The 13865-nt window shown below is 39.5% G+C and overlaps 1 protein-coding gene across 1 annotated transcript in view; it reads right to left on the bottom strand.

The window, feature by feature from the left end:
* The window catches only part of LOC139714233 (lon protease homolog 2, peroxisomal-like), a 33753-nt gene extending 20750 nt beyond the window's left edge, over window positions 1–13003 (bottom strand). The window contains exons 1-3 of the mRNA XM_071625950.1: window positions 12881–13003; window positions 8217–8304; window positions 1297–1492 (exon numbers count right to left, since the gene is read on the bottom strand). Coding sequence (XP_071482051.1) covers window positions 1297–1492; window positions 8217–8304; window positions 12881–12993 — 397 coding nt within the window. The 5' untranslated portion in view covers window positions 12994–13003. The remainder of the gene's footprint in view (window positions 1–1296; window positions 1493–8216; window positions 8305–12880) is intronic.
* Between the last annotated feature and the right edge of the window lie 862 nt (window positions 13004–13865).

Here is a 13865-nt window from a genome sequence, read left to right as displayed (position 1 = left end):
TGGCATGGCCACAGTAATTTTTTTCCGTAACCTCCCGCCTCCCCTTCCCCGATTCGAAAACAGCTTGATTGAAGCAGGGAGGTGGAATCTTCCACCTCCCTGATTGAAGCCCCTGCCTATATTTTAAACACGAACCTTATTAAACCCTAAGCTAGGTACATGGTTTATATGGCTAGTGTTTGAATAGAATTTACTATTTTAAGTTAATATAATAGACTGTCAGTATTGCAACTGATTGACAAATTGCCCTACATCGACTTAAATATTTTGTTCATAAATATGAATAAGACTCTCAGTAGTTCCATAATCGTTTGTGTGTCGATCGGCAGGTTAGGGTTACGGAAAAAATAATCGCGGCCTGGCCTCTGCTCTGCCGTGCCTCGTCTTCTGTATACACGTGTATGTACGCCTGTACTGTATACATGTACAACACGGTCCACATCACGCACATGGTTTTGCAGCAGATAATTATCACGGTCGACGGTCGGTCGATGCTACACTACAACAGTGAATGCGATTGAAGGATAGCGAGCTTCGCGATGCCGCGGGCTGTATGTGATGATTTTAATCACAAATCGTGTTTGGTAGTGTGGTTTTTTGAGCAAATTTGTGCTCAAACATTCTGAAAAGACCTTTAGTCTGACATCAGATAGAAAAAGAAGACATACGAGAATGAAGTGAGTATCAGTATGTTATAATAAAACTGAATGAAAATTGTGTCATTTTCGCGTTTTCAGGAGCCGGTGAATTCGCCCGGCTCGCGATCGCGAGTTTGTTTTATTCTGTTACGGAGGGATACCATGCAAGAAGCCTCGCAAAATTACATGACGGTCCTATTAACGAACCTTTTGACACACTCTGGTTAAATGACCGACTATGACGCACATAATGGGTCAGTATTGTGACGGACATTTTGCTCCCGTGACGGTACCACGCGTCATCAAATTGGTGGTACTTGACGCGACCATGACGCACTTTTCCCGGGGGTCAAGAGGTGCGTCATACAAATGACAGCTGCATAATTCAAGGGCATGTATTAGCTTTTGTGTGTGCGTGTCATGACACAAATCCCTCTCAACTGCATCGCATAAGAGTTGCTATTATAGTATATACTCATTTCTTCCTGAAATGTAAAGCCACTGTTCTTTAACAGAAAGATATTTGAGGCATTAATCAAATCCTACCAGTAACCAACAACACACCCACAGGTGACTATCATACAAAGGGGCCGCGGTCTCCCATTAGCACTATGTGAACACTATGAATGCTGGGATAGGAATGTGACCTCTGACCTACCAGCTTCATCGCCAGGGAGCTTGTCCAGCTGTTTGACCTGGGCCACAGGGTAGGGCTCTTCCTGGATGAGGCGGTCAAGACTAAAGCGGCAAAGGCCCGTCACAAGCAGGGTGTAGGCCGGACGGGGCCAGTTGGTACCCGTCACTTGAACAACCGCCCCCGCTGTGCCAATAGTGTGCATGCTATCAAGTGCATCCTGGAGAGTAGAGGAACAAACAACATTACGTTGCCTCAAATGTAGCAAGGTGAAAAAAGTGGGGGTTCCGAATAGGTTGGGCATTATAAAGGGAATAATAAGAATATAGAGGGTCAGGGAGTAGATAGGGCAAGGCATAGGGTGAATGAATGAAGGGAATAAAAGGGAAGAATATGGTTCAGACAGAGGGCTAAGGGCATGGTACAGCATTGTAGGGAATCAGACAAAGGGAATAGAGAAGAAGGACATTTGAGAGACAGCAGGTGATTTTTAAGGGAATAAAGAAATAGATAGAGCAGGGAGGATGTTCGGAGTACATGTTTGACAAGGAGTTGAGTTGTTTAACAAGAATATTGTGGTAGTGTGAGTTAATTAGGGAATCCTGTTGAAGGAGAAAGTTAAAGGGCTTGTAGCGAAGCCAGGCTTTGTTTTATAAATAATAGGAGGAAGGGAGAGTGTCAGAGTGGGTTCGAGGCCGTAGGTAGGTTACACAGGTGAGAGGAGAGAGTCAAGTTGGGGACAGGTAAGCGGATTGGTAGGAAGAGGGTTCTCAATAATTCAAGTGGGAGAAATTAATTGTGATGCTTGGATAATAGAATGGTAGGAGGGATTTAGGAATTAGTTTAAAACGGGTAGACATTGATGGGAAGAAAGATTCTTTTATGAGATTGGCCCATTCATTGTGCACATGATTTCGGGAAAAGATTCTGCCAGAAATTTTAGTGAGATTTTGAAGGAGAAATCTGTCAGTGTTTTTGCGGAGATCTTTAAGGAGTTTGCGAAAAGATTTCAAGAGATTTTCTAAGATGTAGGACAGTTTAAGAATTCGTTCCGAAATTCGGAAAGGGAAAGATGTCGGGGATTGCAACAATTTTGTGAATTAAGCAGGAATGGACTCTTTTGAGATGTTCGTTGGGCAGTAATGCCTGGCTCGGCCGATTGATAATAGCACGTTATCCCTCGCTTCGGCGAGCCAACAAGAATTACTTTTTCTTATGGTGCCATAGGCCAAACTGTGATTGCCAGCATGGCAGGGACTAGCTTGGAGAATTTGAATCGAAAACTAAACTGACGGAATCGGAACTGATTTGAACTACTGGTAAATCACCTTTTGCCACCGTCCGAAATGACTTTATCATGTTCTCGGGTCGCGTATTACCCATGTGACCTGTGAATGTTGCACACCCCACCCCCAGGCCCACTAATACCCCTGATGACTTGGTGAGGAAGTGACGAGGAGCCAAGACAGCCGGCAGCCACAGTGTATCAGCCGCGAAGCCGTGAGGTGCCGCAGGAAGCCACCGGCGGGAGCAGGACGAGCTGACGGCGAGAACGGCAGCCACCAGCAGGAAAACGCCAGCGATATAGAGACTTTAGAGAAAGCGAGGACTGCAGTGAACGTAGCCAGTGATCACGGACAGTTTCCTCCTTTCCCCTATCAACCTACCCCCTCCCTTTGCACCTTGCACTGAAGCTGTATGTGAGTACCATAACTGAACTATAGGGTCAATCCATGTCAAATCATCCAGTGCTTGTCACCCGACCCCCTCCGATTTTCTTTAAAATCGCACCAAATGTTCCCCAAAGTGTCTGACGGAAAATCCCAAAATATTTTGCCCCAAGGTCAATTGGTTGCTAAGATACAGCCTCACATAGCAACCAATGCGCATTCCAAAATACTAGTTAAAAGAAAATTATGCATTTTTAATTGATTGTGGTAGCATAGATATTTATGCAAAAGTGTTCATTATCTGGAAATTGAGAGAACTTTATAGTCTTTGCAAGAAAAAGTGACTGTGACGCGAAATTGACTTTTCGTTAACGTGCACGAGGTCACCGAAAATGGTGTTAAATGTTAATTTTGCAAATTTCAATGCATATTTAGAGGCTAATATCTTCCACATTTCATCACTTCAGGTTCTAAGATATTATGCTGTTGAAGGCTTTGACTTGCTCAGTAATTTTGAAAAAAATCAGCGGATTTGTGCTCATCGTATTTACGGAGAGCGCCCTCAAAGTTGACAAAAATGAAAAATGAGTCAAATTCAAGGTCATAGATCACCCTTCGTCCCACCTAGGAATGGCATCAATTTTTGTGTATTGATAGACGTTTACCTATATTATCTTGGGTTACCAAAGAAATTTTGCTACCGAAATGTTAAATGGTAAATTTACCCCACTGAAAATGGTCGTAAACGGCCAAATTTCCATGTAATATCACATATTGGGTTTAGAGGACATTTCAAATGTCCATGCTTTCAAGATGAAAAGCTGTAGCCCTGTGATATTTGCTGTAGGGGTAGTCTGTAATACATATTTTAGTAATATGGATACCACAAAACACTTTTATTACATAATAATGACCTTGAAATTTAATCCAAAATTTGATGAAAACAATAAGTTGCTCTATTTTCCTCATTGTACTGCATGTAATATGTGTTTTGAATGACTTTTCACAGAGCAATATTTCAAGAATTATGAAAGCTGACAGCCTACCATATTAAGATTCTAAACTGTTTGTGCTCTTCTTTCAGATTTAGTGTCAATTTGATCATGAATGTTATACCCTTGACCTTGAAGTGCTTCTAAAAATACATCTCGTAGCTGTAAATTTGTTAACTACAAAGTACACGCACAACAGGTGTTTTATGGCATAACATACTAGTGATTCTTTCACAAACACAAAAGCTTTTTATAGTGTAAATGTTATATACTGGAATTAATCTATACGTGCTTGCAAGATATGTTACAATTAATTACTTTGTTCTGACAATGACCCTCAATTTCAATCACAAAAGGGGACAGTAATATTTAGTGATTTCGTGTGCATTTCCTATGGAAAACAGTGCCTTGTGGTAAAAGTCATAAAAACTTGACCATTTTTACCATCTATCGCTTTGATTGATTAATTCTATTCAAATTATGGTAGAAAAAGTGGGCTGTGACAATTTCCAATTAAAAAAAAAATGCTGTAGAAAATTTAAAAAATAAGGAAATACATAACAAATTTACCAAAAACAAGAAAATATATAGGAATGGAAATGATGTTTGAATTGTCATAAGTTACAGAACAAATCCCCCCAAAAAGAAGACTCTTAGTGCTTTTAATTTGCTTTTCACAGGCTAGAATAAGAATCTTATGTGTTGGGCACAATGTCCATAATATCAACTATTATTATGTACTTACAGTGTAAATACAGGTCTTTATGGGCAGGAATAGACATTTCTCCTGATTTTGAAGGTCATAAATTCAAGGTCATTGTCAGAACAAAGTAATTAATCAAACATATCTTGCAAGAACCTATAGATTTATTCCAGTATATAACATTTACACCATACAAACTTTTGTGTTTGTGAAAGAATCACTAGTATGTTATGCCATAAAACACCTGTTGTGTGTGTAATTTGTAGTTAACAAAATTTACAGCTATTTTTAGAAGCACTTCAAGGTCAAGGGTATAACATTCATGATCAAATTGACACTAAATCTGAAAGAAGAGCACAAATAGTTTAGAACCTTAATATGGTAGGCTGTGAGCTTTCATAATTCTTGAAATATTGCTCTGTGAAAAGTCATTCAAAACACATATTTCATGCAGTGCAATGAGGAAAATAGAGCGACTTATTGTTTTTATCAAATTTTGGATTAAATTTCAAGGTCATTATTATGTAATAAAAGTGTTTTGTGGTATATATTACTAAAATATGTATGACAGACTACCCCTACAGCAAATATCACAGGGCTACGGCTTTTCATCTTGAAAGCATGGACATTTGAAATGTCCTCTAAACCCAATACGTGATATTACATGGAAATTTGGCCGTTTACGACCATTTTCAGTGGGGTAAATTTACCATTTAACATTTCGGTAGCAAAATTTCTTTGGTAACCCAAGATAATATAGGTAAATGTCTATCAATACACAAAAATTGATGCTATTCCTAGGTGGGACGAAGGGTGATCCGTGACCTTGAATTTGACTCATTTTTCATTTTTGTCAACTTTGAGGGCGCTCTCCGTAAAAACGATGAGCACGAATCCGCTGATTTTTTTCAAAATTACTGAGCAAGTCAAAGCCTTCAACAGCATAATATCTTAGAACCTGAGGTGATGAAATGTGGAAGATATTAGCCTCTAAATATGCACTGAAATTTGCAAAATTAACATTTAACACCATTTTCGGTGATCTCGTGCACGTTAACGAAAAGTCAATTTCGCGTCACAGTCACTTTTTCTTGCAAAGACTATAAAGTTCTCTCAATTTCCAGATAATGAACACTTTTGCATAAATTATCTATGCTACCACAATCAATCAAAAATGCATAATTTTCTTTTAACTAGTATTTTGGAATGCGCATTGGTTGCTATGTGAGGCTGTATCTTAGCAACCAATTGACCTTGGGGCAAAATATTTTGGGATTTTCCGTCAGACACTTTGGGGAACATTTGGTGCGATTTTAAAGAAAATCGGAGGGGGTCGGGTGACAACTTTTCTGAAAATTGGATGATTTGACGTGGATTGACCCTATAAGAAGTTGCATGCTAAGCTGAAACTACATGTATGTATAATCATTGTACTTTCAGTGCCAAGTAACAATTACCTGGACAAGAGGAGAGTTTTCTCTTGGAATAAAAGTAATCAATCTTATGAATTTAGTGTGATATCTTTTCAATTGCTGTCCTTAATTAAGTTAATTGGTGAATATGAGGCAGCGGAGTCTGTGAGTGCACTAACCACTCCCCTTGCATCTTTACAGACCGTACCCTTACAGACAAGGCGCAAGCCCAGCCTACAACTGTACCCCTTGTCGCTGGTAGCCCCAGCCCAGGACAGTGGGCTGGGTTGGGAGTGTGAAGGTTAGATATATTACATACCAGTATGTCCCCAAAAAAATTACAAAGGAGCACTCCGCAATGATATCTTTGAAAATGTTGCATCAATCTGAATAAAAAATCAGGGTATGAAACTATAACTCATTGCCCACATCTTACAGAAAACCCCATTCGATTTGCTTTGGGTCAATTCCATTGTGACTTATGGGACAAAGTGACAATTTTCGGCAATTTCAAACCAGTATTTTGAGAAAATAGTTGCATCAAATGCATTTTTCTCAGTTCATGGTGAGATCCATCATATCACAGTTTATGAAAACGCCATACTTAGTTTGAAAAGTATCATTGCATTACGTACAGCAACGAAAAATTGCTGTCGTGACTTATGGGACATTTGAGGACCACCGTTTTTCACATTGGAAAGTAAGTTCTGAAATATTCTTACACACAGAGTCTCTGGAAAGATATTTTCTTTCCTGAATGTAGCAAAGGGTTGGTGCTTACCCTGAGCTAAGTGGTATGAATATCTACTCATTGGTACAGTAGCAGGATAGGGAAAACCAGTGTGACTGATGGGACACAAAAACGTGACTTATGGGACGCTATCAACTACCACATTTTGAGATTGAGAGAATAATATTTACTGATGCCGGAACAAGTTCCAGAACATCATAAAACCAATCTATGACCAAAGAACATTCAGAAAATAAGCCATCTGAGAATTACACAAGCTGTATTATGGTCATAATAGTGTATCAGAAATGATATATAAATTTTGCAAAAATTGGCAATTTTCATGAAAAATGAAGGTTTTTTGGATATAACTCCACTCCACGTTCACCGATGTTCACAAATGAGGTATCAAAATATCCGTTGTGAAAGGCTGCTTTGAGTAAACAATACCAGATCATCTAATTAAGCTTCATTAATCATCTATACGCAATAGTTTGATTTTCATAGAATGCAACCTTTCCGTGGAATTGACCTTCAGTGGTCAAAGAGAAATACAGAATTTTGTAGAGGATGTCGGGAATCCCTTCCCTCTAAGTTCTGTCGATTATTCACACACAAGATTATCGAAGTGCTAAACTTGGAAAAATCAGACTCATGACATGCTTTACAACAATCCACATTTCTCTGTGACCGCTTAACCAAATCGAATGGGGATTTCTGCAAAATAGAGCTAAAATGTATCTTAAGACCCTGAAGTAGCATTTAAAAGATTTAATCATATTGGGTGTTATCAATGCAAAATTCTGATTGTATTCTTTTTTTAGTACATACTGCAGTATGTCCCCCAAAAATTACAGCCAGATTTTCGAATTGATAATACCCAATATGATCGACCTGTGTAAGTGCTAGATTGATTCACTATTTTTAGATATCATTGCGGAGGGTCCCGTTGTAATTATTTTTGGGACGAACTGTATATATTTTTATATACATTTTTTTTTTTTTATTAATCACCATGCTTTTACAAGAAAGTTTAATTTATCAGGGCATATCAAACCAAAAGTAAAACACACATAAACAGCAAATACAAAAACGGTTTCTATCAGGAAATACTTCAGAATTTTATCAAGACAATCTTTTCATAACTTACTTCCAAGGAAGAAATTAAAATGGGAGGCAATTTATGTGAGAAGTTACATACAATGCATTCTAGCAAGCAAATCAAAATCAATGAGAAATATGGTAGAATGCTACAGTAAAGTGTGAGGAACAACTTGTGTGCTACCCTTTTCCATATTGGACCCTTTGCTCAAATGCCTATAGGACAAGTGGAAAAGATATTGTCCTACTGCCACAGATACCACATATATTTTAACACCATAACAAATTCAAGAAATGATTTGTGAACAAAGGATCAAAGATCTTGATCTTCATCACCTCTTTTTCTGGATCCTTTGGGATAACTCCAATGATGGTGCTGGTCAGTGTGTTGTGGCGGAGGATGCGACTCTTCACCATGTTCATGCTGATAAGACATTGAGACAAAGATGAAAACTTTACTACGTAATATCTAAAAATGTTTTCTTCAAGAAAAAGACAATTATAAGTGCTGTTCAATTAATGCCTTTGCTAACTGCTTTTACTCAACAAACAGTCGTTGCATATTTTACAGCCTCTTTTTCCATGATGACCTAAATTCAGAATGTAACAAAACCATTTGCCTGAGGCAAATAAAAATTCAGTGATATCATCAATATTCAATGTATTATCTCCAAATCATCTTAATGCACTGCATACCTTTGTTTCCTTCCTCTCATTCTAAAATAGTTTCTCCACGAATATTGACAAACACTCGACAATAAATCCAAAGCACAGTTCTTGGAGGGGCTAAAAATTAATCTTTGTAGATCATTTGAAATTTTCTTCCAATACACTGAAAGGGGGTACCAAAAAACTTTTCTGGCTAACACAATTTGCCAGGATGATGAATGTTTTGAGATCAAAAGTGTAACTTTTATTCCAGGAGAGCCCTCCCCGTTAACCCCGCATTCAGCATTGTAGGAGGATAGAATGGGGCATGATGATCTGTCGTGCCCTTGCATCATACCTATTCTTTTCCCCAACAATCTGGATATGATTCATTCTAGTGGAGAGGATCATCATCAATGGATATCTCTGTGGCCCGATTTGTTGATTAGTGATAATCGATTATAAATTATAATATCGTATTCGTAGCAACCACAATGGGGTAAGCTCCGAGATTGTGGACTTCCAAGGAACCTTTTGGCTAGTAATAGTTTGCATTTTTGTCGATACTCAATTCAAATCATGTCATAACATTATCTCACACATTTTTTTAACATGCAAGAGTAAATTTTAGAGCAATGATTGACAATTCTGCAGGTATTGGCTTTTTAATAATTTCAGGAAGGGGAGAAAGTCATTTGAGAATTTTTCCAGTATTCCAATCTGCCCATTACCCCATTCTGCAGCATCCATACCGGCAAAGCTTACCTTCTAAAATTTGCCAACAAACCATTTGCACAATCAGCAAAAAAAAAAAAGCAAAAACAAAAACAAAAACAAAACAATATAAACAAAACAAATCACAACAATAACACATACAAATAGGTTAACAGCCCAAGAAAAGTCAGACCAGAGCAGAATTTGCTTTAATACTTTAATAGCATGCTTAGTTTGTGTGAAGTGTGTGCTACCAAGAAAAATGAAGTTGTTCAAATGGTGATATTTGTCATCCAATTTCTTTTTAATTAAAAACAGTTTCCAAACCAATTACATTAACAATATCATTCTTCATTCATTCAATGCAAAGAGGGTGCAAAACCTTAATGTAGTCAAACGTCCCGCCCCCTTAATACACATAATTGTCATTGACAAGCTGACACATTATTCTAGAAATGATGCCCATAATTTTCTTCTATTGTAACCTATACTTCTGTCACGGAGGATACGAGCCTTGGTAGCAAACAAGCGGTATACCCAAACAAGCAAGCAAAGCATGTTGATTAAAGGGAACGCAACCCAAAGAGCAATGTAGATTGAGTGAAAGCAGTAACATTAGTAGAACACATCAGTGAAAGTTTGAGGAAAATCGGGCAATCGATGCAAAAGTTATGAATTTTTAAAGTTTTGGTGTTGGAACTGCTGGGTAAGGAGACTACTAGAGGTTATGACGTATGAGTGGACTACAATATAAAGAAAATATAAAGGGAATTCAATAAAAATTCATTTTTCATGAAAATTACACATTCTATCAACTTGATACTGACATATGTTAGGGGTAGCACTTATTCCCCTTCCTTTCTGAAAGCGGTTGGTCAAGTACTCTTTCATTTTGCTAGAAAAGTGAATTTTTGTGAAATTCCTTTTATATTTTCTTTATATTGTTGTCCACTCATACGTCATAACCTTTAGTAGTCTCCTCATCCAGCGGTTCCAACACCAAAACTTTAAAAAGTCATAACTTTTGCATCGATTGCAGGGTTCGAAATTGCCGATGGTCCGCTGGCCATTGGCCACCCAAAATCACGTCGGACTAGCTAAAAATCGTAAAATTATGAAGTTACTAGTCCGTCTGGCTAGCCAAAATATTGCTTCAGTGTCAAAATTAATTCTAAGTAGTCCGCCTGGCTAGTTTAAAAAAAAGTTAAGTGCGACCCATGGATTGTCCAATTTTCCTCAAACTTTCACTGATGTGTTCTGCTAATGTTCATGCTTTTACTCAATCCACATTGCTCTTTGGGTTTGCGTTCCCTTTAATGCACTTGTCAATGTAATGACGCACCCCACTACCCCCGGACATGGGTGCGTCATGGTAATTTTTTGACTGACCACACGGGGTTTTTGACGGACACCACAGTCACTTTTTTGACGGACAAAACGCTGCAAGTGACGAACACCACAGTCACTTTTTTGACGGACAACACGTTGAAAGTGACGCACACCTCAGTCACTTTTTTGACGGACATCCTCGGTACATTTGACGCACCCCCGTGAATACTGAAACGATTTTTGCATACATTTTATTCAAGCAATTTCATTTTCTTTTGGTTCGTAAACATAATTTGTAAACGTTTCGGCAAGTTTCCCTTACCATGGCCCTGTAAGCACCGTACCGTCATTCACCGTACATCATGCTGCTGCTACGATATTCCGTACAGTAGTATGTATTCTGTGCATGCAATCCATACATGACAATCACATGTGTGTAGATGCGCTGTGTGTGCGCGGCCATTGCTAGTGCGCGCGGTGGATGCATACTGCTGCAGCGCAGGTACACACGCCACGGCATTCCCGCGAGTAACTACATACAGCCTAGTCGCTGTACGTAGATATTCGCACAGCTAACAGCGTCGCGCGTCTGGTCGGGCTATCCCGCGAGCAGAAAATGGCATGCTGCAGGCGGTTTCTTCTGCTGCCGCTTCTTTTACTGTCAAGAATTCGCCTTTGTCACCACAGATTTCATGGGTTTGTTGGAGGGAAAATGTAAGGAGAAAGGGTGGCTTTTAAATTATTAGACAGAAAGATCCGTCTGTCCGGGGGGCAGAGAACTCTTTTTATATCTTGCCATTAACGCTGTCCTCCGTAGACAGACGGAAGGTTGTAGTAGCCATTGCTGTGTGGATGTTCTTAACCACTGTCTCTATGGAAAATTGGGTGAGGTACCTCACCCTTCTCGATTGCGTCTAATTCACGGCCCTAGGTCGGCAAATTTAAGCTTGAATAGTTAAATCAACTATTCAAGAATAGACTACACTCACCAGATTAATGAATAATCCAATATTTTGGTAGAATTTTCAATGCAAAACACACATCAACCAGCCCGTTGCGTCGTCACGTTCAAACTGCAGAAACATACACTGTGAATCTATTAGCCAATCACACGCGAGGAAGTTTCTACGCGTTTGTTTTACTAAAACACGTACCTCGCATGTGATTGGCTTACAGATTCAAAATGGCGACTTACAGCTTGCGAACGGCGATGTTGCGATATCGATAAAATTTCTGCATTATAACCGAGTTTATGTGAGTATTTCAATTGCACAATTGAGAAATTTATCCCAAATATTGTTGCATAATGTGTCATGTCATGCCAAACTTGTTTGAATGTAAAAAACCTGTCTGGAATTTGGTTTATCGTAACGTTTGATCTGTGCGCGACTGCTCCACACAGGAGCCGCAATCATTGACTTCGGTCTGTATACGGAGGGGATCCGTGAAGCCAGACGCAGTCTCCGCGGAACATTCCCCGACGGACAGATACAGACCGATCTTTTGGTCAATTAAATTATGTGCTTGCCAGATTCTGGCAAGCATTTTTCCCTCTTATTCCAAAACACTTCCCGAATTTGATTTTCACTTGCCTTGGGACAGCGCTCACTGTAATTTCACTCGCGGTACGTGTATCCGGTACTGGTAGCGTGCAAAAATGCATGCAGTTTTCCATAGCCAAGTGACGTACCAGGACGCACCCCTCGGTTTAAAATAATGCGTGTTATTTTCCATAGCCAAGTGACGTACCATGACGCACCCCTCGGTCAAAATTTTGACCGACAATAATGGGATTTTGACGCACCCCTCGGTCAAAAATTTGACGGACAAAGCTGGTAAAATGACGAACACCTGGGTCACAAATTTGACGGACCAAACGAGGAAATGACGCACCCATGTCCGGGGGCAGTGGGGTGAGTCATTACATTGACAAGTGCATAAAGCATGAAGAGCCACATGTCACTGGACACCAGCTCCCGGCTTTACTTAAATATTTACTTATTCGGAGCTGAAAAACTGCACCACATCAAGGGCAACAGTACTAAAATGTTACAAGAGAGAGATATCTTGTCAGTTCTCAGACTTGCGTAGCTGAATTTGCCTGAACCTGCTGAAAGTGGCATCGTAGCCCGGCCCGACCATTGCCGACCAGTCAGACAAGACGTGCGAAACTACGAGCGCTTGTGTACAGCGTCAGGCAGGCCAAAGCGGCTCACTACTACACATACACCGACCGCTGTTCACATCATGAGCAGCTTAATAGTTGCCTTTCTTTTCTTTCTCAGCACGGGAAAATCCTTCATACTTACTTCCGAGGGTTGTTTACAGGTATTCTCATCGATGCTCCAGGTAAAAGCACAGCGTCCGCCACTAGTAAAAGTGGCAATCGCCGTGGAATACTCAGTCCTTTTCTGTCCGACATTATTGTATTGGTAGACCTTGACGTTGTGACGCAATACTGCATTCTGCGCTATGAATCATTACATTGCCTATCTTCACAGCAAAACCGCCCGGTTGTGTAACACGGTCCACAGCATGAATCTAGTCGACTTGGCGATTGTGAAGATTCTGCAGATAACGATTTCTATGGTGGCTGTAAAAATCCAAGTACATGTAACAACAACAAAATCTTCTGAACAGATGATTGCTGGGGATGCAAGGTCGTCCACTGGAAGTTTGTTTTTTGTGTTTTTTAAATTGTTGAAGAGAGGAAAATATTCCCACAGTCTCCAATCACGAATAAAAGCCTAATTTATGTCCCTTTACCTAACACCATAGCAATAAAACTCGAAAGCACCCTATCGTGATCTTCTCCCACCCTCTATAGGAAAAGAGAATCCCATATTGCATCAGCATGGTGTTACGTTTGGGATCGACTTCATGGAAACAGGGACCTTGATAAGCAAAAACAAAAACAAAAACAAACAAACAAAACAAAACAAAACAAACAAACACACAAAAACAAATAAATAAACAAAACAAAGCACAGCAAAAAAAAAATGATCCCACTTGTCTATCGGCCTTATAAAGGAAAAGAAAAAAGAAAAGGCCTTCACACTTCATTTGGCTGCCCACTTCTCTACCAAAATCCGCCGAAGAATTAAAAAAAACACAACAACAACAACTCTACATTCCTTGCTGATACTTCCATCCAAAAATCTTCTGCCAAGCAAACAAAACAAAACAGAACTTAAAAAAGAAATGGGGGCAGCATTCCCCGGTAAGCACTATCTGGGCACCCGTCCCGCTTCATCATGAATATTCATCATCTACATGTATCCGTAATGCCGTTGA

Source organism: Diadema antillarum, unplaced genomic scaffold (genome assembly GCF_040938485.1).
Source record: "Diadema antillarum isolate AM-2024a unplaced genomic scaffold, OU_Dant_1.0 seq00002200_RagTag, whole genome shotgun sequence".
Classification (NCBI taxonomy): domain Eukaryota; kingdom Metazoa; phylum Echinodermata; class Echinoidea; order Diadematoida; family Diadematidae; genus Diadema; species Diadema antillarum.
Note: the sequence above shows the minus strand (reverse complement) of the source record. Positions and strands in the feature narration are given on the sequence as shown.